This window comes from Nannospalax galili, unplaced genomic scaffold (assembly GCF_000622305.1).
Source record: "Nannospalax galili isolate Female #2095 unplaced genomic scaffold, S.galili_v1.0 scaffold299, whole genome shotgun sequence".
Lineage (NCBI taxonomy): Eukaryota > Metazoa > Chordata > Mammalia > Rodentia > Spalacidae > Nannospalax > Nannospalax galili.
In genome coordinates, this window is record NW_008343973.1 from 226,432 (window position 1) to 252,636 (window position 26,205).

The 26,205-nt window shown below is 39.8% G+C and overlaps 1 protein-coding gene and 1 pseudogene across 1 annotated transcript in view; both read left to right on the forward strand.

Moving 5' to 3' along the window:
* Window positions 1-26,205, forward strand: part of Slc9a4 (solute carrier family 9 member A4) — a 49,948-nt gene that overhangs the window by 15,319 nt on the left and 8,424 nt on the right. Inside the window, exons 3-9 of the mRNA XM_008840301.2 lie at window positions 6,710-6,969; window positions 8,843-9,060; window positions 12,441-12,643; window positions 13,150-13,236; window positions 15,664-15,734; window positions 17,520-17,681; window positions 25,066-25,162. Coding sequence (XP_008838523.1) covers window positions 6,710-6,969; window positions 8,843-9,060; window positions 12,441-12,643; window positions 13,150-13,236; window positions 15,664-15,734; window positions 17,520-17,681; window positions 25,066-25,162 — 1,098 coding nt within the window. The remainder of the gene's footprint in view (window positions 1-6,709; window positions 6,970-8,842; window positions 9,061-12,440; window positions 12,644-13,149; window positions 13,237-15,663; window positions 15,735-17,519; window positions 17,682-25,065; window positions 25,163-26,205) is intronic.
* Window positions 14,937-15,033, forward strand: LOC115071578 (annotated as a pseudogene).

Consider the following 26,205-nt stretch of genomic DNA (forward strand, 5'->3'; position numbering starts at 1 on the left):
ATTATATTGGCCCCTTTAATCTTTGGTTATACTTTCCTTTTGGGTGTTTAAGGCCATACTGTTGGCCCAGATAAACCAATTTGTTTTTACTCTTACAGCGGTTGAGGATCTTTTCCTCAGGGTTCACATGAGCTTGGGAGGAGCCCCTGGCTCCTTTCTTTTACCAGTTCCGCCTATATGAAGATAAGTCAAAGGTTCTGCCTGCATCTATATAAGAGCGTTACATATGCAACACCGGTGGAGGTCAGAAGAGGGTCAGATCCCTTGGAACTGAAGTTATAGATGGTGGTAGTTGCCATGCAGGTATTGGGAATTGAACCTGGGTCCTCTGCAACAGCAGCCAGGGCTCTTTATTGCTGAGCCATCTCTCCAGCCCGTCACCACTCATTTGTAAAGTACTCATGGCAACATAGGAGAATTAAGGAACTTATTCAGTCCCTTTTAAAAAATAATTTATTGAGAATTTCATACATGCATATAAGGTGTTTTGATCAAATCATGCCCACTCCCTCCCCTCCAACTCCTCCCATATCTCCCCATCACTTTTTCCTGATAACTTCATGTACTCTTTCTTCTTCTTCTTTTATTATTATTATTTTTATAACCAAAAAGTAAAGTCATCAGTATATTTCTTTTAAGAGTTCAAGGAATTACACTTCCCAGACATTATTAAGCTTAAGTCCATATAAAAAGTTATTTAGACAGTTATTTCTCATTGATGATTTTATTTCTAATCTGAAAGTGCTGTCCAGATGTCAGACTTCAAATCTTGGTCTGTAATACTGTAGTGCCCACCTGTAGCTAAGGGAGACAACCAGCTATTGTTCTAAAATGATGGATAAATTTGTTTTCTCCCCTTATCCAGAAGCCTTTGAGAGGGAACTGACACTGATTCTAAGCACTCCAACAGCCGTCAAAATGCCTGAAAACAAATTCTGAATCCATCACTCTAGAGTCCAGCCTTGGAAGACAAAAGAAAAATGAGGAGGAACCCAACAGAGAGATGCTTTTGGAAGCCCTTGTCAAGAAATTCCAATGGACTCTCGCATGAAAATTTGAAAATTGCCTTGTTCTGACTTTTTTCTGGTACCCTGTCTAGAACTTGTAACGCCAACTACTCTTGCTTTTACTTCTCCTTCACATCCCCTATTCACCAGTCAAGGACTTTATTTTCCCCCTACAGATAAGAGTTATGCAATTTGGGAGTCTTTAGACTTTTAGATTGACCCATTGAATGGGTACTCCACTTGTGTCACCCTGTGTCCCTGTTCAGCATGGAAGAAGCCAGAGCGGTCTGCGTCTCTATTCCCTATTGGCAATTTGGGTAACCTCTTCAGAGGATGGCATGATAAGAATAGGAGGTAGGATTGGCTAGGCAGTTAGGGTAAAAAGACTCCATAGAAAAATTCCTCTTTCTTGGCTAAAAGTCAAAATATCCTTGGGCCTCTTAGCAACATACTCTGTTCCAAAGGCCAAAAATGTCAATCTTATAATGGATGTTTATGGAACACTTCCAGGTAACATGAAGCACTTTTTTCCTAAGATGAAAACCCTCACAAGGATAGCTCTGAAACATCTATGTGTGAGACAATAGAGAAAAGCATAAGTTGGGTCAATAAGAAAATAGTGTGCAGTCTATTTGCAGATGACATGATAGTTTTGGGAGATCTTCAGGAATCCACACTACTAGAACAGAACACTTCTTAGTGAACATAGCAAGGTCACAGTATAGTGTTCAGTCTTCCATGTCTTAGACATAATGCTGCGATGATCAGCTCCTCAGGAGGGAAGATTTATTTGTGCTCATAGTTCAGTCTCTGGTCCCTATGTAGTCACCAAATCAGTGGTTTTGTGGGTGTGTAGCATAGCCAGAATTCAATAATTTCACCTGGAGTTTGTCATATGTCACTTATTTTTCAACAAAGTGGTTAGGATTTAATAAAATTGTTACATTTGACTCTTCACCTCTTGCTGAGCCTGGGTGAGTCAGTTGGTGTTTTTTATTATCATGAGAGGGTTTTCTGAGTTGCGTGACTTTTACAATGTTCACAGGGGCTTCAGTTAAAGGACTGATCCTGTTATAATCATGGGACGCTAGACGGATTTGTCAAAGGTAACTCAAAAGGTCCACTACCCAAAATGAGACAGGACCTTGTTCCCTGTGTGTCAGGGACTTTCCTGAAGTTTAACATTAGTGGAGTTTTCCCCTTTCACATGTGGAAAATGAACACTTATTGAAATAAACCCAAAGAAAATGCTTTGCCCCTACAGTGACATCCAGCACCTACTAGTCTGAAAGGTAAATGTTCTGTTTTGGTTTGGTTTGGTTTGAGTTTTTTGAAACAGGGTCTCCCCAAAATCCCAGCTAGCTATGGAGACTAGGCCGGCTTCCCATCTCACAGATATCTGCCTGTCTCTGCTTCCCAAGTGCTGGGATTAAAAGCATGCACCACCATGCCATGCTTGGCAAAGTAAAAGTTTATTTTTTTATTTTTTTTTATTTTATGGAGCTGTATGGATTATGTGTAAAAGTAGTCTCTTAGTTATACAGACCACTTAGCTTCTGAAAAATGCCATGACATTTTCTTTCAGGATGCTGTGGAGTCCAGGGCCAAAGGAGGCCTAAATTTCCATAGCTGCTTAAATCTAGAAAGCTATGCAAAAGAGTTTTCAATTGTGGCAACAATATACAAATCTATGAGTTACAATCATGTTCCCTGGGTTTTCTCTGGATTTGAGAGTCAAATGAATTCCTACTCTCCCTTATTCAAACCGAGGGCTCCTGAAATTGTGGAGCCACCTGATCCATCTTTACTCCCTTCTGAATTCAGCCCTAAGGTGTGATATCCAGAGCTCCTAAGACCCATTTGTGGATTGCTCTGTGGTTAGGCAGAAAGTGATACTGGACTAAAGGAATCCACTAAGTTAGAATATAACCACAGGTGTTTCTTTTAGATTTTTTGTGAAATCACAAATTTCAAATGCTTAGCAAAACTCTTCCCAAAACATGCTTAAATTTGCTTAACTAAAATAGGGCAGTATTTGTTTAAACCATATAGGGTAACTTTATAAAATATGACTGATGCATAAACACATAGATAGTTATTATCTAGCTCATCCAAAGATCAAACAGCCAGAGGGTTGGATATGCAGCGAGTTTATTAGTGAGATTCCCATGAAGTAAAGCCAGGGAGTTGGGACAGCCCTCAGATGCCCTCTGATGCAGAATGACCTAGGGGGAAACAGAGAGAGAAGGAGGGAAACTGGATGTGACAGTGTTGTTGCCTTTTTCAGAGTTTACCTAGCCCATGGGGAGCCCTCAGGCTAAGGACACCAATCAGAGGAGTCTTTGCTTTCCAGGAAGGGGCCTCCTACAATGCATCTGCCACCCCAATCCTCACCTCAGAAAGCAGAGGGAAATTAAAATACATGTGGCTTATGAGTTTTATCCCCTGAAACCAGAGACCTGAAGGCCTCTGACAGCTACAGATGTAGAAATGGGTGATCAGTGTCAGGCAGGATTAAGACAGACATACTTATAATGTCTGTAATAGTTTCTGTGGGAAGATTGTGGGGCCTGTAGGAAGGTCAGCTGTTGCACTTTTGTTTCTTAGGATTTCTGTATTTTATATATTTGAAGAAAATCTGGTTTAAGAGTTCTTTAAATTGTCCATTTTAAAGTAATTCTTTTTCTCCTTTCAGAAATTCACTATTCATAGTGTGTGCGTGTGTGCGAGTGTGTGTGTGTGTGTGTGTATGTGTGTGTGTATGTGTCTGAGCTCCAGCAAATTTACACCAAAATGATCCTTCTTCATCATCATCAGTTTCTTCTTTTCCCAGATAATGGGCTAGAAACTTTCTTTTGGGGGGGCTGGGGGAGGAAGAAAGCCTTTGTACTGCCTGCCCACATTCCCATATCTGACCAAAGTTTTGGCTACATGGTTCATGACATTAAAAATAGGCTACTAGGGCAAGCTCGGCGGTTAAGAGCTCTGGCTGCTCTTGCAGAGGACCCAGGTTCAAATTCCAGAACCCATTTGGTGGCTAAAAACCATCCTTAACTACAATTCCAGGGGCTCTAATACGCTCTTCTGACTTCAAGTCACAACATGGGTGCACTTAACATGCAAGCAGTACACTCAAACACATAAAAAATAAAAAGACCATAAAATGTTTTTCAAAGTGGGTTACTGACACACCTGCTCAAACGTGTCCTGGGCTTTTTCCTGTGTTCCTCCCATCAGTAATCTACTGTCGGTGGGTGTATTGGTGACACTTGAGCTGCTTTGAGGAATGACCTGCTCTGCCAACCCGCATTCCAAACCAAAGAGCCGTGCTATAAGATTTTTATCTCTATACAAATGTAGGCAGAAATAATAAATCAATGAGTAACATGTACAAACAAGTAAACAAAGTACATGGTGACTACAGTTCCTCAGATGCAAGGACATCAACCCCATAGAATACTTTAGAGGGGAATGGGAGATAGCATGTGAATTTTTTTCAATGCACTTTTGTTACTTGTGATTACATATATAATAAGATACCAGTCTAGAGACGACCTTGATATGATTCATCAAAAAATGTTCAATCTGGGCTGGAGAGATGGCTCAATAGTTAAGAATGTGTACTGCCCTTGCAGAGGACCTGAGTTCAGTTTCCAACATCCATGTCAGATGGCTCACAACTGCCTATAACTCTATTTCCAGGGAATCTGACAACTTCTTCTGGACTCAATGGGGCCTGTGCTTACATGTACCTATTCCCACCCCACAGAGACACATAATTAAAAAGAAACTAAATCTTTAAAAAAGATCAATGATAAATGATCATTAATTGCTAAGCTTTCTATGTGGAAAATTAACAATCTTTTATCATAAAAGTGATGTGACAGGGAGCCCAGAGACGTAATGCACTTAACAGACCCTAAGGGGTCAGGACAGGGAAATAGGCTTGGGAGGAATGGCTGTAGCTGGTTGCAGGCTTCTAAGCATGGCCAAGAGGTTCACATTTATACAAGAAACACACATCTCTGGCAAGCCCTGCAAGTGAAGCCAAAATCAGAACTCAAATGTTGCTAGGCTACAGTGAAGAACAGAGGGAGTTGGGGCTGGGGCTGTAGACTTGTATTCCCAGCTGCTCGGGAAGCTGAGGCAGGAGGATACAATCTAAGGCCTATTAATTAGTTATTTTTCTTTGTTCAAATACCTGATAGGAAGCAACAGAAGGGAGGAAGGGCTTATCGACTTACAGTTGGAGGGGACACTGTCCATCACTGGGAGGAAGTCATAGTGGTGGGTGTTTGAGTCAGTTGGTCACATTCATCATTAGCAAGGAGGCAGAGAGGATGAATGCTGGAGCCCAGCTCCTTTTCTCATTTACATGCAGTCCTGCGCTCCAACCTATAAAACAGTGTTGCCTAAATTTAGGGTGACTCTTCTCATCTCAACCTACTCTAGAAACACCCTTACAGACATACCCAGATGTTTGTTTCCGTGGTGATTCTTAATCTCACTAGGTTGATGACCAAGATTAACCATCACAGTAGTCAGTTTTGGCTATAGAACGATTCCAAGGCCATCCTGAGTAACTTACCAAGATCCTATCTCAAAATGAAATAAATAGACTGGAGATAACTGCTCAGTGGTAGAGGACACACCTAGCATGTGTGAGGTCCCAGGTGCAGTCTCCAACATCAGAAAGCAAAAAAATATAGAGGTGACCCTGAGTGTCCCTATAAGGAAGAGTGGGAATGGAGCAGGAAACAGGAAGCAGGAAGCTCAGGCCTTGAGAAGCCTGGCAGTATACAAAATACTACATGGGTTCAGATCTAACCAGGGAAGACATGGATTGGCCATTGGACAGTAGAGAACCTGGTTCTGTCAGTCAAGCTAGAACTGACCTGGCAGGTCTGGGTAAGACCATTCTTTGGAAAGCAGGCATGGCCAGACTTTAGGAAACCTTGTACTGTGAGGTTTTGGGGTCCAGAGTGGGAAGAGGGCCTTCAGAGGAGAAGGCTAGATACAGGGCAGGTAGTTGGGCTAGGGCTAGCAGAGAATGTGCTGCTTGAGTCACGGTAGGTCCTTTGCAGGCAGCTTACCACAAGGCTGAAGCAAGTCTGCTAAGGAGTGACTTCCAGGTCCTATGGCTCAGGCAAGTTCCACTTGAAGTCCTCAGATCCACATGGCTGACTCTTCCCTGAAAGTCCCAAGGAAATTTCAGGAAACACCTTCCTCTTGCAATGTTCCTTTTACACTCTCCATTAAGGGTGCTTAACTGATGCTCACTTTAAAGGAGAAAGCTGGAAAGAGTTTACGTATTTATTAGATAGCATGTTAGGAAAGGTGAATCCAAAGCTTAGAGACAGCAAGTAAACCAACACAGGAAGCTTAACAAGGAGACTGGTGCACAGTGAGGTCATTTTTATTAGTACTTTCCATTGGTATAATAACTGTATATATTCATGGGCTACAAGTAATGATTCAATATAACAAGCAATAAAATGTTTGTCATCACTGAGTTATTGAAAGACAAATATTTCACTTTCAATTCAGTGAATCTGGTTAGATCCAAACTTGTTGGAAATACATTTAAAAATTAGGTAGCCATTTTTATATATGTGCAAATTATTATTTCATACTATTTAACAAAACACAAAGTGTGACATATTTCTAACTTCTAATTCATGTTTCTTTCTTATTTTTTCTAGGTCTTATACAATATATTAATTGCCTTCACTAAGATGCATAAATTCGAAGACATAGAACCTGTTGACATTTTGGCTGGTTGTGCTCGATTCATCATCGTGGGGTGTGGGGGAGTGTTTTTTGGCATCATTTTTGGATTTATTTCTGCATTTATCACACGTTTCACTCAGAATATCTCTGCAATTGAGCCTCTCATCGTCTTCATGTTCAGCTATCTGTCTTACTTAGCAGCTGAAACGCTCTACCTCTCAGGCATCCTGGCGTGAGTACAACCCAAGGATGAGGTGGTGAGGGAACGCATGAAAATTTAAGAGCTAACTGACCAGGGCGTCTGAGAAAGGCCTGATGCTAATCCCCAAAGGCGCTGCAGGATTTAGGACTTTTTAACTTTTGTGAAAACAGATTCAGGTCCTTTGCCAAACAAATGTTCTCTCCAACATTTGTCTGAGGAACGCCTAGCAATTAGAATGTTAATTCAGAATGCTCAGGAAAGCTGGTGCACAGAAGAGCTGGGAACAGCTTACAGTTCATCTGAGCAATTCCTTTTCTTCTTTGAAAAATGAATGCTTTAAGTAGAAAGGAGGCATGTCGCAAGGAATTCCCATTTCTGGTCTTTGACTACAGCTGCTCTTCTCCAACTATGTCTCACCTTCCTCCTCTTAGCCAGACATGATGGCCCATGCCTTTAATCCCAACACTCGGGAGGCAGAGGCAGGTGGATCCCTGTGAGATCAAGGCCAGCCAGGTCTACATAGTGAGTTTCAGGCCAGCTGAGACTACCGGGAGGGAGACCCTGTCTCAAAAACAAACAAGCAAGCAAGCAAGCAAGCAAACAAACAAACAAACAGTCTACTCCCTCACTCTTCAGTACAGGATGAATGTAGGTAGACGTAAGAACTGAAGTCATGTTCTTTGTTCTCGTGAAGATATTGGTTTAGATGTTTATCCTTGTATCCTCATAACCTTGAAATGCATTTCTTGGGATGACACCTCTCAGTTTGACTTATTAGATCCAACCAAATTTTCACAAGACATTGTCCTTATATCCAACTATTCAGGCAGAAATATATAATTTTATTCTATAAGAATCTCTATGTCAGTTAAATATAATAGACTCAAGGCATCATTATTTTCTTACCTTAAAAGTAACCACAGAGGCAGAGCCAGGTGGATCTCTGTGAATTCGAGGCCAGTCTAGGCTGTATAGTGTAGGACAACCAGGGCTACACAGTGAGACCTAGTCGCAAACAAAACATAACAAAACAAGCAATAGCAACAACAAAAACATAGCTGCTAAGACAAGACAAAGTTATTTCTTGAGGCTGGAGAGATGGCTCAGTGGTTAAGAACACTGATTGCTCTTGCAGAGGACCCAGCTTCGACTCCCAGCACCCACATTGTGGCTATGAACCATACTTAACTCCAGTTCCAGGGGAATCCTACACCTTCTTCTGACCTCCGCAGCATTGCATGACACAGGTGCACTCACATACATGCAGGCAATACACTCATACACATAAAATAAAAATAATAAAATAGTTTTTAAAAAGACAAAGTTATTTCTTTTCTCCCATACTTGTTAAATGCCTAGAGAAAGAAATATTTGAAATATCAGTCACAAAGTTGTAAGAAATACTATTTGGATGCTGGGTGAGGTATGTATATAGTACCAACACTCAAGAGACTGGGGCAGGAAAGAGAATTTAAACATTTGAAAAGAAAAGAATGAAAAAATAAAAAGAAATATTGTTTGGTTAGAGAAAAAGAGGACATGGCTAGATTATTCTGTCTATCCAGTTGAAGCTTTATTTTGATTTAAGGCAGAGTGGATAGCTTCTAGCAAGAGTTGGTGCTGACAAAGCTCTCCACAAAGGAGGGAGGGTTCAGATGCATTTTGCTTCTAGCTTGCCTGAATAACTGGCCTGCTCTCTCTCTCTCTCTCTCTCTCTCTGTCTCTCTCTCTCTCTCTCTCTGTCTATGTGAAAATATAAGATCCACAATAGAAAAGGGGACCGGAGGAGATGCTAACTCTAAACAGAGATAGACATTGTGTAAATATGGTCTTGCCATTGTAGAGGACATTTTTGTGGTGTGATGAATATTTGTTTCTCTCTGAACCTCTGCTGTTTTTGTAGAATCACAGCCTGTGCAGTGACAATGAAAAAGTATGTGGAAGAAAATGTGTCTCAGACATCCTACACAACCATCAAGTACTTTATGAAGATGCTTAGCAGCGTCAGCGAGACCTTGATCTTCATCTTCATGGGCGTGTCCACCATTGGGAAGAACCATGAATGGAACTGGGCTTTCATCTGCTTCACTCTGGTCTTCTGCCAGATTTGGAGAGCCATTAGTAAGAGACGCAGGGGTCCCAACATTCTCCTGCCTGGCTTCATTTCATCAGTCTCTTTTTCTCTTCTGCGCTGTGAAATCATAAGGAGGGAGCTGATGCTAACTGGCTTTACTGGATAGAGGAAGTCCAGGCACCTTGTAGTTAGTGACCAGAAACACTTTTCATTTACCACCTCAGTCAGCTCAAAGTGATTAGCAGTTAATGGAACAAGGCTCTGCTCAAAAGCCAGGATGGAACAGGATATATTCTGGTTTTTGAATGAAGAGAGAACTTTCACATTTACACATTTAAAAATAACTCAGTAAATACATCTGTTGTTCTACAGATTTGTAACCTCTTGCACTTTAACTCAGATATAGATTATAAACTGTGGGCATTTACACTTTTGATATAGGATGTGAGATCTCACAAATTATATTCCACATAAGACAAACACTGTTGGAAAACATTCCTATAAATAGTGCAGCTGGTCTAAGAGATGAGTGCATAGGTGTGATATATATAGTCAACAAAGGACCAAAAACTGAATCATTATTTTTAAAAGTGCTCATTAGTGGGGTCTGGGGAGGTGGATCAGTAGTAAAGTGCTTTCTGTATTAGCACAAGGACCTGAGTTGGGATTCCTTGCATTCATGTAAAAAGCCAGGCAAGGTTATGAATATCTATAATCCCAGCACTGAGGACTTGGAGGCAAGAGGATCTTGGGACTTGCTGGTTAGCTAGTCTAGCCATTGGTGCATTCCAGATTCAGGGAGAGAACCTAGCTCAAGAATAAGATGGAGAAGCCATTAAGGAAGACACTTGGCCTTGATGTCTGGCTTCTGTATACTCTCACACCCACATATATACATGAACACACATAGAACTCATTCTTAGCTACACCAATTAGTAAACGCAACCATAATGCAAATGACCTCACTCCTGGAACATATGCTTCATTTAAAAAGGTGAGATCCAGGGGCTAGAGAATGGCTCAGTGTTTAAGAACACTTGCTGTTCTTCCGAGAACCTGAGTTCGATTTCCAGCACCCACATGGCAGCTAATAGCTGTCTGTAACTCCAGTTCCAGAGGATCTGATGGCCTCTTCTGGCTCCACAAACTTTGTACAACACGAGTGCACTTCCATACATCCAGGCAATATACTCATAAAATAAAAACAATAAATAAAATATTTTTTAAAAAGATGAGCTGCAATGGCTGTTGTACACTTCTGTTTCAAGAGCTAGAAAGAACATTAAGCATCAATCTCTAATATATACGTTGCCTTTTGATTCGAAGCTATTATTGTTGTTGTTATTGTTATTAGGGACAGGGTCTCACTATATAGACAGAATAACCCTGAACTCACAGAAATCTTGTTTCTTCCTCCCAAGTGCTAGGATTAAAGGTGTACTACCACACCTGGAAGCAACTATATTTTTAAAATGACTTTAATCAATCATTTTCAGTCAATTGTTAAAAGAGAAATGAGAATTTTAATATTAATTAAAATTAATTCATGATGGCTTTTGGGATGCGTAAAAGAGTGACGAGAATAATATTAAGTTATTCATAAGAATAGCTGGATATGTATGCCTATCCTTGGTGGAAAAGCAATTAAGAACCCTGTGATATAAATTTGAAATCTCAGATCAAGGTCTGGTATTATTTTGACTTTTGACTTTTTTACTTTTTGCAATCTTCTTCCTCAGGCCCCAAATAATAGGTTTGGATAAATTTTTGCAATCTCTTTCCATTCTCTACACATCTAAGCGTGTTATGTAGAGCTAATGGCAAGAGAAGTACAATTAGATTTGCCCAACAGGGAAATAAAAGAGATTGTGGATCCCTCAGCACTCTTCTCCACAGAGCTCATCCAGTACCTCTTCTCAATCCTATAGCTGAGAGAATTGATGGAATTACCACTGGAGAGTGACTGACTCCGACGGGTTACAGTGGTTCTCAGAGCAGGTGTCAGAATCCAGATATCTGATCACTTCCTGGTCTCTCTTCATCTTGACTCATCATCACTAATCACAGTTAATGACTGTGAAGGCTTAAAATGCCAGAGGCCCTGTTTTCTGTTACTTATGATTATTTAAGTGTTTATTTAAGTTCTCATCTACCTCCTGAGCTAAGTCCACTTGGGTCTCTATGTCCATGAGCTCTGCATTTGTGAGTTCAACCAACAGATCAATGATATTGGGGAAAATTGCATCTGTATTGAACATGTACAGAATTTTTCTTGTTATCACTTCTTAAGCAATACAATATAATAGCTATTTATTTAGCATAGACAGTGTACTAGGATTGATTATCAGTAATCTAGAGATGTGGAGAGAGTATAAATGAGCATTACACTTAATATAAGGGACGGGAGCATTCATGGATCTTGGTATACATGGCAGTGTGGGGGCCAGTCCCTGCAGAAACTGGGGGCAAACTGTGCTCTTGTTATCTCTACTATCTGATGATACAGAATGATGAGAAACTTTGCCCGAGGTCCCATGTCTAGGTGGAAAAAATTAGCACCAACCAAAAAAAAAAATGAAAAAAGAATTTAAATTCTGTCATCTCTTGTACTGTTTATTGTTTGATAAGCCTTTTATCAAACAATGCTTGTTGTGAAGTATGTGTGTCTGGAAGGACATATAGAGATGAGTCTTCTGAAATGCTCACTTAGAGCTTTAGTTAGAGAAGACTTTCCAAGGACCAGTACATAGGTAGTGGCTGTCACGTAGAACACATGGCCATGGAGAATGTGTGTTATAAGAAAGACTTCTATATTTTGAAGAAGCTTCCTTGCCCTCCAACCTCCACTTTAGATGCTCTCTGGCAATAGGAAGTGCCCCATCCCCTGACCCTGAGCCCTGTTGACTTTCATGATTCTTTGCACTGAACCTCAAGAAGAACTGAACCAGCCACAAGGGATCCATACATAATGTAAAGCAGCAGTCACTGAGAGATCCCCCATCACATTGTAACCACAGAGCTCTTAGGGGTATCATTGAGAACATGAGATAAGAATGGTTTTATCCCACACCCATCCTTCCTGTAACCAGTTTTGAAAAGAAGCAGAGGTACTATGAGTAGGGATTATAGATACACACTTTATATAAAAATTCAAGATTTATATTACTTTAAACACACACACACACACACTCACACACTACACTTCATTTGTACTAAGAAGCTACTAGAGAAGACTTCTAGATTGAGGCACTAAAACCTCACAAGAATGAGGATTACTGAAAGATACTCTGTTGGCGATGGGTAGTGTCTGGGCATGGGATGGAATCAGGCTGCCTTGCTTGAAGGGCAGTCTGCACAACCTTGGCTCAGTAGCTCTGAGTCTCCCATCCGTGTGCTGCTGCTCTAATATGTATTTCCCCCTTTCCAGGCGTGTTTGCTCTCTTCTATGTCAGTAACCAGTTTCGGACTTTCCCCTTCTCCATCAAGGACCAGTTCATAATCTTCTACAGTGGTGTGCGAGGAGCTGGAAGTTTTTCACTAGCATTTCTGCTTCCTCTGTCTCTTTTCCCTAGGAAGAAATTGTTTGTCACTGCTACCTTAGTAGTTACATACTTTACTGTATTTTTTCAGGTTGGTAGATTTCTTTCATATTTAAAATAAGTGAATTCTTCCACAATGTCATATTAAATTAGTAAAATGCAAATAAAGACACTTTATATGATTTTTAGAATTATGTTCAATCTTCTAAAGAAATTATAAAATACATAAAGACCATGTTCACGGTTAAACCTTTAACTTCGAATATGTTGCCTTTGGGCCAAAAGGACATATTAATGAAAATATTTCTGGGTGACAGGTGAATGATAGGATAGTTACACCAAGTTTATCTTTGAAAATGACAAAGTAACTAGTGCTTGATAACACAAGATTTTTCTTTAGTTAAGTCTAGAAAGGCTTATTTTAAGAGATGAAATCAAATTTGTATTAAAATAGATAAAAAAATATATTTTACTGCAGTATTTATTGGTATATTTAATCCAATAAAGTTAGGAACAAATTTTGGTAGTAGAATTGTTCTCTATAGTAGCAATCTTCACCTCAGTAAAAAACCCGTTATTTTACTATTTATGACCCAGGGAATTACAATTGGTCCTCTGGTCAGGTACCTGGATGTTAGAAAGACCAATAAGAAAGAATCCATCAATGAGGAGCTTCACACTCGCGTAAGTTAACTCACTGTAGACAAATGAATGTTTCCATGTACTGTGTGATCGAGGGTCAAGGAGGATCAAGGAGACTGCAAATGTCAGGAGCAGTTGCTGCCTTCCTTCCAGCTCCACTCTATACTTGTTTGCTATTTCTGCTACAGGGAACAGAGTGGCTTCAGACAACTTAAATGTGTTATTTTAAAGTTCTGTAGGAAGACATTTGAAAGGGGTCTCAGCAGCAGTGTTAGAGCATTACATTCCTGTCTGGAGGCTCTAGGGGAGAATCTATCTCTTTGCCTCTTCTGATTTCTAAAGGTTTCCTACATTCTTATGTGTCTGGGAATGAAAACTAGCATTCTGCACATGCTGGGAAAATGCTGTACCACTGAACTATGTTCTTGGGCCAACTGGGATTCCTTACTAGGGAAGCCTAAGCTTTGCTCTGAAGGTCTTTCAGTTGGAAAACCAGACCACTCTGATTATCTAGGATCACTTCCCTTACTTAAAGTCAACTGATCATGAAACTCTACTCATATCTGCAAAGTAACATCATAAATCATAGCAACATACAAATTAGTGTTGGATTGAATAACTGGGGACTTGCCTAGTCGATACCTCAGACTGTCACAGTGGCTAATGACTGAAGTTTTCCCATTGCTTCTGAAGTTATTGGGTCCTTCTCACTTTCTGAATTCCTAATGGGAAAAGGAGACCCGCATTGCTGCTACAGTTTTGAGTGATGGTAGTTTTTGGTGGAAACAGTTCATTCGGGCAAATGTGAGTATGAAGTTGAACACAGATCCTGTCTGTCTGTTTTAGTTCAACAAAACCTCAAAACCATGACCCTCTGTGTGACTTCTATGAATAGAAATGAGTGCTAGTTTATGGAACATGCACACACATATGTGTGCATGAGCGCGCGCGCGCGCGCACACACACACACACACACACACACACACACACTTCAGTTCAGTAATGAAATCACAATCTGATCATCATTTCTTAAGGAGCACACCTAAAGTATGCAGCAAAATGGATGTGTAGGAGCCACGGCTGGGAAGAGCTGCTCCTGAGATTCAAGCTTTTGGGGGTGGGGTGATTGAACCAGACCATTGCTGTTTCATTCCTACTCCTGAGGATTCATACTTCCTTAAACAACGTAAATACTGTAGAAATGGGTAAAATATTCCTATATTAGCCCCGAGTTTCATACTTATAGATTCCTGAGGAAATATAGTAAGTTAATTTCTAGGAAATCTAAGCCAAAATATTTCAAAGTTATTTGAAAATATTTAATGGATTAGAACAGAGACGGAGTGTTTAAAACTGTGTAATGTTTTAACCCAGCTGTAGATTTTTCTCTGTCCTTATCTCATTTTGAGAAATGAGCAATGTGCTTGTGTATGGAACTTCAATGTATTACTCCCTTCTCATTTATTTTTCTTTCTGAAAAAATTGCAACTATCATTAGGAGACAGAAGATTAATTAATTGTTTAAATGATGATTTAGTATTTTAGCCTTTTTTTCTAAAAAATTAAAAAGCAAGAATGAAGTTGGATAATTTCTAATTTAAATTATTTAGAGATCTATTTATAAGTATTTACGATTATGTTTTTACCTAAATTTTTATGAATCATTGTGAACTAAACAAAGGTAGTACAATTGACTTGTATGTTGTGTGTAGAACAAATAATCACATGTAAAAATGGAGACAATCCACTTTTAGTTTACAGGCATGATGATAGGGTAGTCATGCAATCTCATGTCTCCCCCAAACCTTACTATAACATTTCTGCATTACCTGTCTGGTATTTAAAAAAGGAGAATTCAGACAAGTTTGCTTACTATGTTTTATTATAATAGATTATTTGAAGAATTGTATTTGGAATACTGTGTAAATTGAGTACATGATTTTCTTTTGACAATCAAAACAAAATAGTTAATTTTTATACTTATCATCCACATAATTTCAGTAGTGAGAAATTTTCTAGATCTTTTTAGAAAAGCATATTCAAAGCAAACGCCAGGCACCCTGTTTCATTGCATGTTATACAAATTATCAAGAAGTTGGCCGGGCGTGGTGGTGCACGCCTTTAATCCCAGCGTTTGGGAGGCAGAAGCAGGTGGATCTTTGTGAGTTCGAGGCCAGCCTGGTCTACATATCGAGTTCCAGGTCAGCTGGGGCTACAGGGAGACCCTGTCTCAAAAAGACCAAAAAAAAAAATTATTAAGAAGTTTATGGAATCCTGCAATCAATAAAGTAAGTTGAATTACTATGAAAAGCATGGCATTTTTTAGCCACATGAATAGAGTAATAGAAAATGTATTATTCGTCAGTAGATTTAAGCCTTTCCTAGTTTCCAAACTGTATTAGTTTTTTTCACATGCCCTTTAGAGTCCGTATTTCATGGGCAATCATTTTCTTATGTTTGTTTTGGCAGCTGATGGATCATTTGAAGGCTGGAATTGAAGATGTATGTGGGCAATGGAGCCACTACCAAGTGAGAGACAAGTAAGGAGGTCAGGGTTTCCTTACCTCATAGTAGATATTTGTGGAATAGGGTGTCAGGAAGATACAGGAATCAGGAGCCATATTCCCCAAAAAGCAATTGGAAATCCTGGGTGTGCCTAGCATAGAAAAAGAAAGCTTTCGGGAGGAAGATACAGGTGTGGTAATGGTTGCTTTAACGCAAGTGAAGAGTGGAAATTAGAAAGTCGTACTTGAGTTTAAAAGAAAGACAAGACCCCCCATAAAACTGGCTTAACCATAGACGCCCAACTTTAAGAAGCTGAAAGGAGTTTGGTGACTCAAAGATTCTGGGGCAGGGTTTTCTCCATTGTGAGGGTCACCCACAATGAAGGACCTTTAAGAGTCCTTCTTGCACAGTGATTTTTTTGAAATGCCCAGGTCCTTCTTCCCTATCATATCTCACATTTCTGAACTGATTCTTTTAATGTCAAGGAGAAAGACTGTAACTGGAGACAAAGATTATAAGTCATCAGTGAGTGTCTGACTGCTAATGTCATGGGCATGTGTGAGGTTATATCAAATATATGAAGAGGAGGCATAGTCAGGACACAGGACTCTAGAAAGCTCCCTATCATAAAGAGCTTGTGAGGAAATGGAAGAGCAGTTGAAGACAGGAGAAAATGGCCAGGGAGAATGGGAGGAAGCAGGATTGAGCTGGTATGTGAGGAATAACCTGGCACATCAAGAGATGCAAGTGGCCATAAGGTCAGGGCAATATCAGCCACTGGAATTGACTAGTATAAGGTCAAGTTGGACTCAGCAAGAGAAATACCAAACACATGAAAATGGGGGCACTGATTATAATGGGATAAGGAGGAGCCACGGCCTCTCATAAAGAAAGACAGACAACTAGAAGGTCAGGGAGTAGCCTAGTTGGAAAGAACAGGTGAATCTAAGCCAAACAGATGACAAAACAGATGATCATACCACACCTGGAGTGGACTTTACTGACGGAGTCCACCTACATCATGGACCTGGAAACCAAACACCAGATAATAAGCCAGCTTCCCAGGAAGTTACGTTCCCCTCTGAAAACGAAGCAGGCAGTCCAACTACTCTTTGAATGTGAAATGATTGGAAGCATTGAAAATACCAACTCCAAACAAGCAGCTGGCTCCAAAGGCTCCACTTGCATGTATGCAACTTACTCTAATGGGTTGACCAGAGGTTCCCTACAATAGTCCGTGGCCATCAGAGCATGGCCTATTCAGAGTCTCCACCATTCAGACTGTTGGGACTCATGAGGCAAAGTTTCCCCTCCTTAATTGGCAGGATTCAAAGTGATCTGCAACATAATGGGGCAAAACTACTATAACTAGCAGGCCATTTAAACTTATTGGGTTCTGGTTGAATAGGCTAGCATTACTGTAAGTGCAGCTGCCGCTGTTATGAGCTGTTAGAATGGAACACTTGTTCAACAAAAGCGGCAACCACCTTATTTCTTTCTTACAATTGGAGCTGAGCAGGGCGAGGCCTCCCCAGCTCGGCTTGTCACTTATGCACACTTTTTACCCTGATTGTGGCTTGTCCCTTTCTTTTTGTTTCGTTGATTTTCTCTGTATTCAAGCCACAAAACCATTCTTCATTTTAAAAAAAATACATAAATGCTATCATTAAAAAAAGAGTCTTCAAATGCTTTGCATTTCGGGCACAGTCTTGCTGTTTTTCAGAATAAAGCTAAGTTGTAGTTTGCTTAAAGAAAAATGCACCCTTCCATAATGCACAACAGTGATTAAAGGTTTACAAAATGTTGTTTTTAATTTTTAGGTTTAAGAAGTTTGACCACAGATACTTACGGAAAATTCTAATTCGAAGAAACCTTCCAAAATCAAGCATTGTTTCTTTGTATAAGAAGCTGGAAATGAAACAAGCCATTGAGATGGTAGAGACTGGGGCACTAACTTCTGTCTCTTTTTCCACACCTCACCAGTAAGTCTTATCTGATTTTTTTACAACAATTTTATTAATAACAAAATCATTAGTGAGGAATAATTGTGTAATAGTACTTTATATGAACTTAAATCTAATGTTTGGGAAGTATAATCCCTTGGACAAATTAATTACTTTAATCTTTAGTTATACTTTTCTGTTGGGTGTTTAAAACCATGCAGTTGGCCCAAGTTAATTTTCTTTTTACTGTCAAGGTCAGCTGAGGATCTGGTCCTCAGGAGTCACTTGGGATTTAGAGAAGCCTCTGGCTCCTTTAACCTTTCTTTTACCAGTTCTGTCTGTCTGAGGATAAGTCAGGGGTCTTGGTTGACCATGAACTCTTTCTGTGTGTTGACATTCCTTTTTGTAGACTGGACACTGGTTAGAACCCATCTAATGTGGTCTCCATGGCCTCCCTGAACAGGACAGATGACTCATCACAGTTACAGGACATTTTGAGATGCCCCATAGGCCCCTGGAACTTAATTGACCTTGGAGGGCAAGGAGCAAAAAACTCTTCTAAGTCCCTCTGATCAGATTAATAATATAGGACTTCAAATATGGTTATTAAACATCCAAAAAGTTAGCAACACTAGTCTGATACCTTTAATTACATAGCTCAAGGTTGAGCAAAAACCCAAACATTCTTGAATAAACCTTACATCAGCCTTTATAACTATTGACAAGAGCTAATTCAAGTCAGAGAACAAAGAGATCTAATATCACAAGTCAAGTGGATATAACCCAGGCAAAGGATTTAAAAAATTTTTCTTAGGTCTGTCTCAAATGAATGCTGTTCTATTGCAAAAGCAGCCTTTTTCCCCAGCCCTCTTTTTGAAGGAAGGGCCTATGTGCTTTTTCATCTAGACTTTCAATGCCAAAGTTTTAGGGCTGTTAACTCATGGCTCCATTGGAAGGTAATACCGGAAGTCAACAGACTGAAAAGTCAGTGTGTTCATTAGCTTTCTGTGACTGTAACAATCAACTTAAAAAGGGGAAAACAACAACAACAACAGCAACAACAACAACAAATATCATTTATTTTGGCTCTTAGTACTGGAAGTTTCAGTCCGTGGCTGGTTGGCCAAGGTGCTTTGGGTCTGTGGTGAGGCTTTGGTGGCAGTGCACAGCAAAACCAAGCACCTCAAGGAGGAAGAAGATGGGGCTGGAGTCCCAATGTCCTACTTAACAGTGGGCCCCTAATGACCTGAAGGCCTGAAGGCCTTCCACTAGATAGCGTGTTATAAAGCTTCCCTTACCCCACAATGTTGCTGTGGGCTGGGAGCCAAACCATCAATACATGGGCCTTTGGGGGATGCACACAAACCATAGCTATGAGGAAGGAACTACAGAAATGATATTTCCTAAATCTTGGCATTTCGTGCTTTGGTTCAGGCTCGACATATTTAAGTGCTTTGTGGAAAGTACTTTCTAACACAGTTGCCTCCTTTCAGTTATATAACATCATCTTCTTTGTAAGGGAGGAGCAAGTAAATTCATACAATGGAGACTATTTTAGATTTTCACCTTTTCCTCCTGATCAGAAATCTCTGTTCTTTTGGTCCTGTTCATTTGATCCTGTTTTTCTTTAATCACTGCATTCTTTCACACATTTTATTTCTTTTCCTCTCTTCCCTGGGGACAAGTATTAGCTTTCTGAGATACTAACTCAGATTGGGGATGTGTCAATCAGTTTGTATTATGGTAATGAAATACAGGACACAGGTTACTTTTGAAGTGAAGAGAGGTTAATTTTGGCTCAGCGTTCTGGAGGTTCAAGTCTAAGATTAGGTCCCTCAAGGCTTTGGGTCTTTGGCAACTGCAGCAAAGAAGGAGCAGGTACTGGAGCAAGGACTCTCATCATCAGGCAGAAAGGAGAGCGAGGAAGGATGAAACTGAGGCCCTGTAACCTCTTTAAGGTCTCGCTCTCAATGACCTAAAGACCTCTCACCAGAGCACATCACTTAAAAGTCTTTATGAACTTCCCAGTACTCTGAGCCTGGAGACCAGGCCTTTACACAGACCTTTGGAAAGCACTCACCATGCCAGGGGATGAGTTGGGAGTAAGAGGTGTGGGAGCTGATAGGTTCCTTAAAGATGAAGGAGGATGAGTCTGTATGAGATTTGTCTTGAGGCTATGTGAAATCAACTTGAAAAAGAATCAGTGAAAAGAAGATTGTAGGAAACTGATGTGGAGGCAAGGCATGGGAAAGAAGCCATGTCTGGTGTGTGTTTTGTACCATCTGCTAACCAATTGTCCCAAAAGCTGGATAGATATTTTTTGAAGCTGCTTTAACTCTCTGACATTTTCCAAAAGTTCCTTCAATATTTCAAGAATTAACTCACCTCCCAAAGATTCCCAGTTTTCTTCTAAGGAACAGCTTATGAATCAGGAAAATTAATCATAACATATATTTGGGGAAAGGAACACCAGCCACCTCCATCCTGTCATATTCTTCAGCTAATGACACTTGATCATGAGCTTCAGTTATGTCCTCACATCAGAAAAGTGAGTTGAGAGCAGAGCTAAGAATAGGTACCAATAGAATTGTCACAAACTGCCTGAGTGTTATTTCCAAGATAACACCTTCACCCGCTAATGAATCAGAAACACCATTGCTTTCTTACACAGCCCGGAAAAATCTAAACTAGTGTACTTGAGGGCATCCCAATATAAATAGAAAGTTCTCTCTGCTTGATTTCTTGGTGAGATCGCTTTTGGTGACTTGTTCGTTTGTTTTGTGCTGCCCTTTATACAGCTTTAAAGAGACGTCTGGGAACGTGCTAACAAGTATTTATCAGCAATGTCATGCAGAGTCATAATTGAACTAGAAGCAACTGGGAAATTCAGGAATGCTGATCCTGTTTTCAGTAAACATGTTATTCTCTCTTCCTGTCTTTTCTAAAATATGGCGTTTCTACCTTATGTAATGCCTAAGATTTCTGGCTCCCCCTTAACTTTGCCTCTAAGCTCCAGGCCTGCTCAATAGACACCTACTATGTGCCACACACTGTGAAGACAGACATAATTCCTGCCCTTATAGACCCACACACTGTCAGAGTATGCTATCATGAAGAAAACGAAATCATGCAAGTACGTAAGCAGTGAATCTCTGGTGATCCCCCAGCATGCGGCCTGCTCACCCAAGGAATTAAAGCAGAAGCAAAGCAGGGCTGGACAGCTCCTGGCAGACAGACCACTAGAAACTTCCTCCATCCGTTTGTTAGCTAGTTATGTGAGTGCTTTGTCTAGGAATGTAGGCTGCTTATCTCAAGGGAGAATCTAGTCTACGTTTTAGTCTGTTGGACTGAAACATAGTCAGAATCTTTCTGTGACATTATAGTGTATTAGCCCTAAATGACTGCTTCAATTTCTGACCGCAAGGCAATATTTAAACTGATTTTATTTGACGCGCTCCCCTTCTTATTTTGAATCAATTATTTCTTCAGACACTGATTGAAGATTAGTAAGACTCTCCCAGGTGAGAGTCTTACTCTCACCACCCCAACCCCTCCTATAGCCCAATCTAGTTAGTTAACTGGCATGAGACAGACTTTTTTAAGTTGATGTTTAATGCAACCTTAGTACTTAAACTTTTATTTGATCTCACTAGAAATATATAAGGCATCAAGCAAAAAGGAATTTTCCTCTTGACATCAAAGTAGCTGATTTCTAAAAAAAACCTTCATACAATAATAGGAAGAAAAGTGCGTATTCAGCTTGCTTCTTCCCATTCTGTATGGAATGATGGCAACAAACTATAATGCAGTTTTTCTTTATAAGTTTAGGCAATTATCCTGTAGAAGCTTATATTTCCAAATTCTATGGCCTTCAGAAAAAGGATACCACCAGGTAACTCAGAGGATGTTGATTGTGGAATTCCTTTCCTTTCACATTGGGGCAATATTTTATAATATTACCTATGTGAACCTCCATCTTACGGAATAGATGGAATATATCCATTGTTGTTGCAAACATAGAGCTACTCATCTCATTTAGGAGTGGTAAGTTGTTAGAGATTAAAAAAGAGAGGTGAAAAATGATTAGAAGTCCTGAAGCTTCAAAAAATGTTTCATGAGCTGGTGAGATGGCTCAGCAGGTACAGGTGCTGGCTGCCAAGCCTGACAAGCTGGATTTCATCCTCTGGACTCACATGGTGAGAGGAGAGACTCATCCTCTGCAAATTGTGTTCTAACTTCTACACACACATTGTAGCACACGCACACCAGTACACACACAAATTAATTAATGTAATAAATTTTTAATTGATTACAGCTGGAGATTAGATCAGTTGATAGAGTAGCTACTTAACATGAGACTGTGGATTTGATTCCCAGAACTGTATAAACTGAGTGTGGTGGAAAACCTGTAATCCCAGCACTTGCAAAATGGAGGCAGGAGGTCAGAAATTCAAGACCAGTCTGAGACCTCTCTCTCTCTCTCTCTCTCTCTCTCTCTCTCTCTCTCTCTCCTCTCTCTCATATAATGTATATTATATATAATAGAAGTATAAAATACCTATAAATTTGTTGGATGTCAAACTGTGACTATACATCAGATTATTACATAATTTTTTGAAGATGCCATTTAAAAAAGAAGTAAGCGACTTCACTGTGGTTTAAGAATTTTTAAAAATTATTCACACATCAAAGGGTTTAAGTTCATATTTCTGTATTCTTACATGGAAACCCTGGGATGTAGTTTCATTTCCATAACAGGATGCTGTGCCCTCTCTTCACAGCGACCCTTCACTCATCATAAAGGTGGAATCTCAGGGGCCTCTGTGGAAAGGTGTAAAGCAACTATGTAGACATAGACGCTGGTGAGGAACACTGCATGCATGGTGACCATGCTCTGACCATGGACTCCAGGAATAGGCTATTGAAGGGTGTATTCTAGAATAATTAAGGCATAGTAGATGATCTTTAGGTATTTTTACTATGGCGAGAATATAACATCTATTAGTTATCATAATTGAATTAAAGCCTCTTTTTATATTGGTATATCTCATGAAAGGAATGAAGAAAATAAATAAATAAACAAATAAATAAATAATGGAAAATATGAATCATATTCAGATGAATTTGAATTCAGATTATTTTAGTGATAGAGATTTCCTTTATGAATAATACATGAATATTCCTAGGAGAAGAGTTGTGCAGTTTACCATATGAATCTTTGGTCCTAGACACATTAGCAATGTTGTTTTCTAAGGATTCTGTCTTTACTGCCCCTGTGATGTGAGCATTTCAGGGACGATGGAAAACTTTAGGCATCACCTGGTTCAAGTCAGTCATGCCTTTGAATAACTCTTAACTGCCATTTCTTGGAGTGGGTCAAGGAGAGTCTCAGCCTTTGAGATACCTGTGTTGCTCATTCTAAACCAAGTGGACTGTAATTAAGTCTGGTCCTTCTCAATGTGGTCAATTACAAACTGGGGAGAGTGCCAAGCTAGATCTACTGCTATATCAAGTTTCACTTTGCCATTTCCTTTATCAGTGGTTTTTCCTATTTGTTTTTTATGAATCAGAAAATAGAACTGTTTGACTAGCTGGTATTTCTGTTTAGTAATACACTGTACACACCCCATGATGAAGGAATGTGTTCAGATTGTGTGAGCGGATGTACCTAAGTCAGAATAAATTTTATTTGGAGGGCATTTACACAGTTAGGTTTAAATGCCCTGATAATGATGTTTGGATCATGACCAAACATTTGGGCAGTGACTAAATATTGTGTGGGTGGCATTTGCAGGTCTAAGATAATGAAGCTCTGATTTCAATAATTTTGTAGAAAGGGCAGTAGTCATTCTACAGATAGCATTGCAAATAAAATCCTGGCATACTGCGATATCCAGTATATAAGCCCTTTAAAATATTTTTATCAATTGCACATTATGTTCAAACTGGCTTTACTATTTAGTGACTATATTGCTAGTGATATTTGGGGGGAAAGGCACTTAAAAGGTGGCATATATTAAAACTAACGACTGATTTCAGTGATCAGTTGTCCTGAGAATATGGGACAGAGATGTTGAAGTCATTTGTGCCTTTATGCATTCAAAATAGCTTCACCTAGAAGAAACAAGTTGAGACAAGCAACCCAAAAGCCCCCTGGGTTTAACAGGATGTTAAGAAAGGCAGCTCTGTTGAAAGGAAGGCTGATTTCCTTTAGTTCTTTCCCTTGCTTCCTAAGCTCTACAGTGAATATATATACTTCCAGTGAAATTTTAAAAATTATTGCCACTAGATTGTAATCAAATATGTTTGTCATATGCGAATTCTTTTCAGAGCAATGTCCTAGCTTTGAAATCCCAGAGGACCATTGGGCATTGACTGTTAACCTGAGCTTGACACGAAGTTTTAAACTTGTTTGATTCACAGTGCCTCACATGGCTTGACCTTCATGGTTTAACCACACTGTGATTCCTATTTCTTGAAACATTTCTTAACCAAAAATAAGACACTGTCCTAGTTTTATTTCTGTTTCTGTGATTAAAACAAAGACCCTGACAAAAAGCAATTTAGGGGAGAAACTGTTTAATTTCAGCTTAGAGTTCCAGGGTACAGTTCATCATTAGGGGTGTCAAAGAAGCAGGAACCTGAAGCAGCTGGTCACATCCATGGTCAAGAGCAGAGAGAGCAGTGGAAACATGCATGCTTATGCTCAGTGGGCTTTCTCTCTACTCTTAAACAGTCTAGGACCCAAACTCAGGAATAATGCTTCCCACATTCAGGCTGGGTCTTTCTATTTCAATTAAAGCCATGAAGACAATCCTCCACAAATGTACTCATAGGCCAACCTGATCTAGACCATTCCATCCCTCATAGAAACTCTCTTCCCAGGTGTCTCTAGGTTGTGTCAAGGTGACATGGAGAACTCATCATTACAGTTTCCTAGAGGCACAATTCCATTTCCACTTTACTCAGTCAACTTCAAAGCTCCTTACTCAGTGACGCTCAAAGTGTGGGGATCCGGATGGTATTGATATGCAAACTGTCATCCGTCCACAATGCCACTAAACATAAAACTAATAAAGAATCATCTTTTTCTGACTGAGTAGTTTTATTTCTGTTAAATTTAACAGTAAAATAATTTCCTAATAATGAATTTTTATTGCATTTTATAAATTAGAGTAAAAATTTCCTGAATGAATTAAAATAGTTACATATAAAACTATAAGGGAATAGTATTTTTGAAACTTTCAGTAAAGACACATGTTCTGACTCAAATCAGTTTAATAAAATGTCAGGAATGATTATGTAAAATAGGGTTCTGGGACTTAAGAATCCCACCAGGACAGGAGGTAAAACACACTGGTATTTTTGTGGTACCTCTTGTCAAAATGGAAGAGTAATGGCTTTCCTCCAATGCTGTTTCCAGGGCTAAGAGCGTACAGGGAATCAAACGCCTTTCTCCTGAGGATGTGGAGTCCATGCGGGACATCCTGACACGCAACATGTACCAAGTTCGACAAAGAGTATGTATGAGCCCTCTGCCCTGCCCCTGTTGCCAGTCCTGGAACAGCACTTCAGGAACCCGCTCCAGTTCAGTTTTCTCTGAGGCAGCCTCTCTCTCTGCTGTTTTTGGATAACAGAAAGCTAATTGTTACTTTTCTGCTGCAAAGTTGGCAGTTGGGGTATAAGAAGAAATGCAAGTCCAGTTGCTGGCTCTAGGGGTCAGGCTGCCCCAGTTCTGCAGCCAGGAATTTTTCAGAACCCAGAAGTCTTCCTGTCCTTAAAGACAAGACAGACATAGTCATGTTCCTGTAGCACAGGGAAAAGATGGCACCGGATACTGCTGACTATCCAGTTGTTAAGTTTGACTGGAATAGAAGTTAGAAAACAGAACTTATTCAAGTTAGAATTAAGAAACTATAATGCTGAAAGTCAGACTGAAAAGAGAAATATTGACATCTAATTTTTTGTTCTGGAAATGGTTACGGAATCTGTACTAGTCCTTAGCAACGAGTTCTGCACAGACTTTGAGTTAATGACAAATGAATGCCATCCATCTAGGAGTTTTTTCAGATTTGATGACTCATTTATCCATCCTACTTCTTGGTTATGACTGTATGTTCACTGTGAGAATTTCTGTTTGGGGTTATGTTATAGATCAAGTTTAGGAACCATCTAATCAAAGTTATTCATTTTAGAAGAAGATGATGATGCTTGGGTAAGGAAACTTGGTGATCAGACTTACTCAAGGTCAAGAAATAAATCTAAGTACAGATCTCTTGTCTATATTGAACATCTACCCAGTGCTTTCTAGGACTCTAGACTTATATAGCCCAGTGAAAGTCAGTGTTCATCTGGCATTCTGTTTTGGGAAGGCTGTGGTTAAGAGGCCTGTACCAGGGAAAAGCTGAAGGAATATAGGTCAAGGTAAATTCCATGTCTTTTAAATCATTCCAAGTGAAACTGTTTCAGTAAGGCTATCACATCTCACCTCCAGTAAGTAGATAAGAGCTTCCTGGTGTGAAGAATGTGGCCAGCTTAGTGAGAGCCAGGTTTTACATGGTAC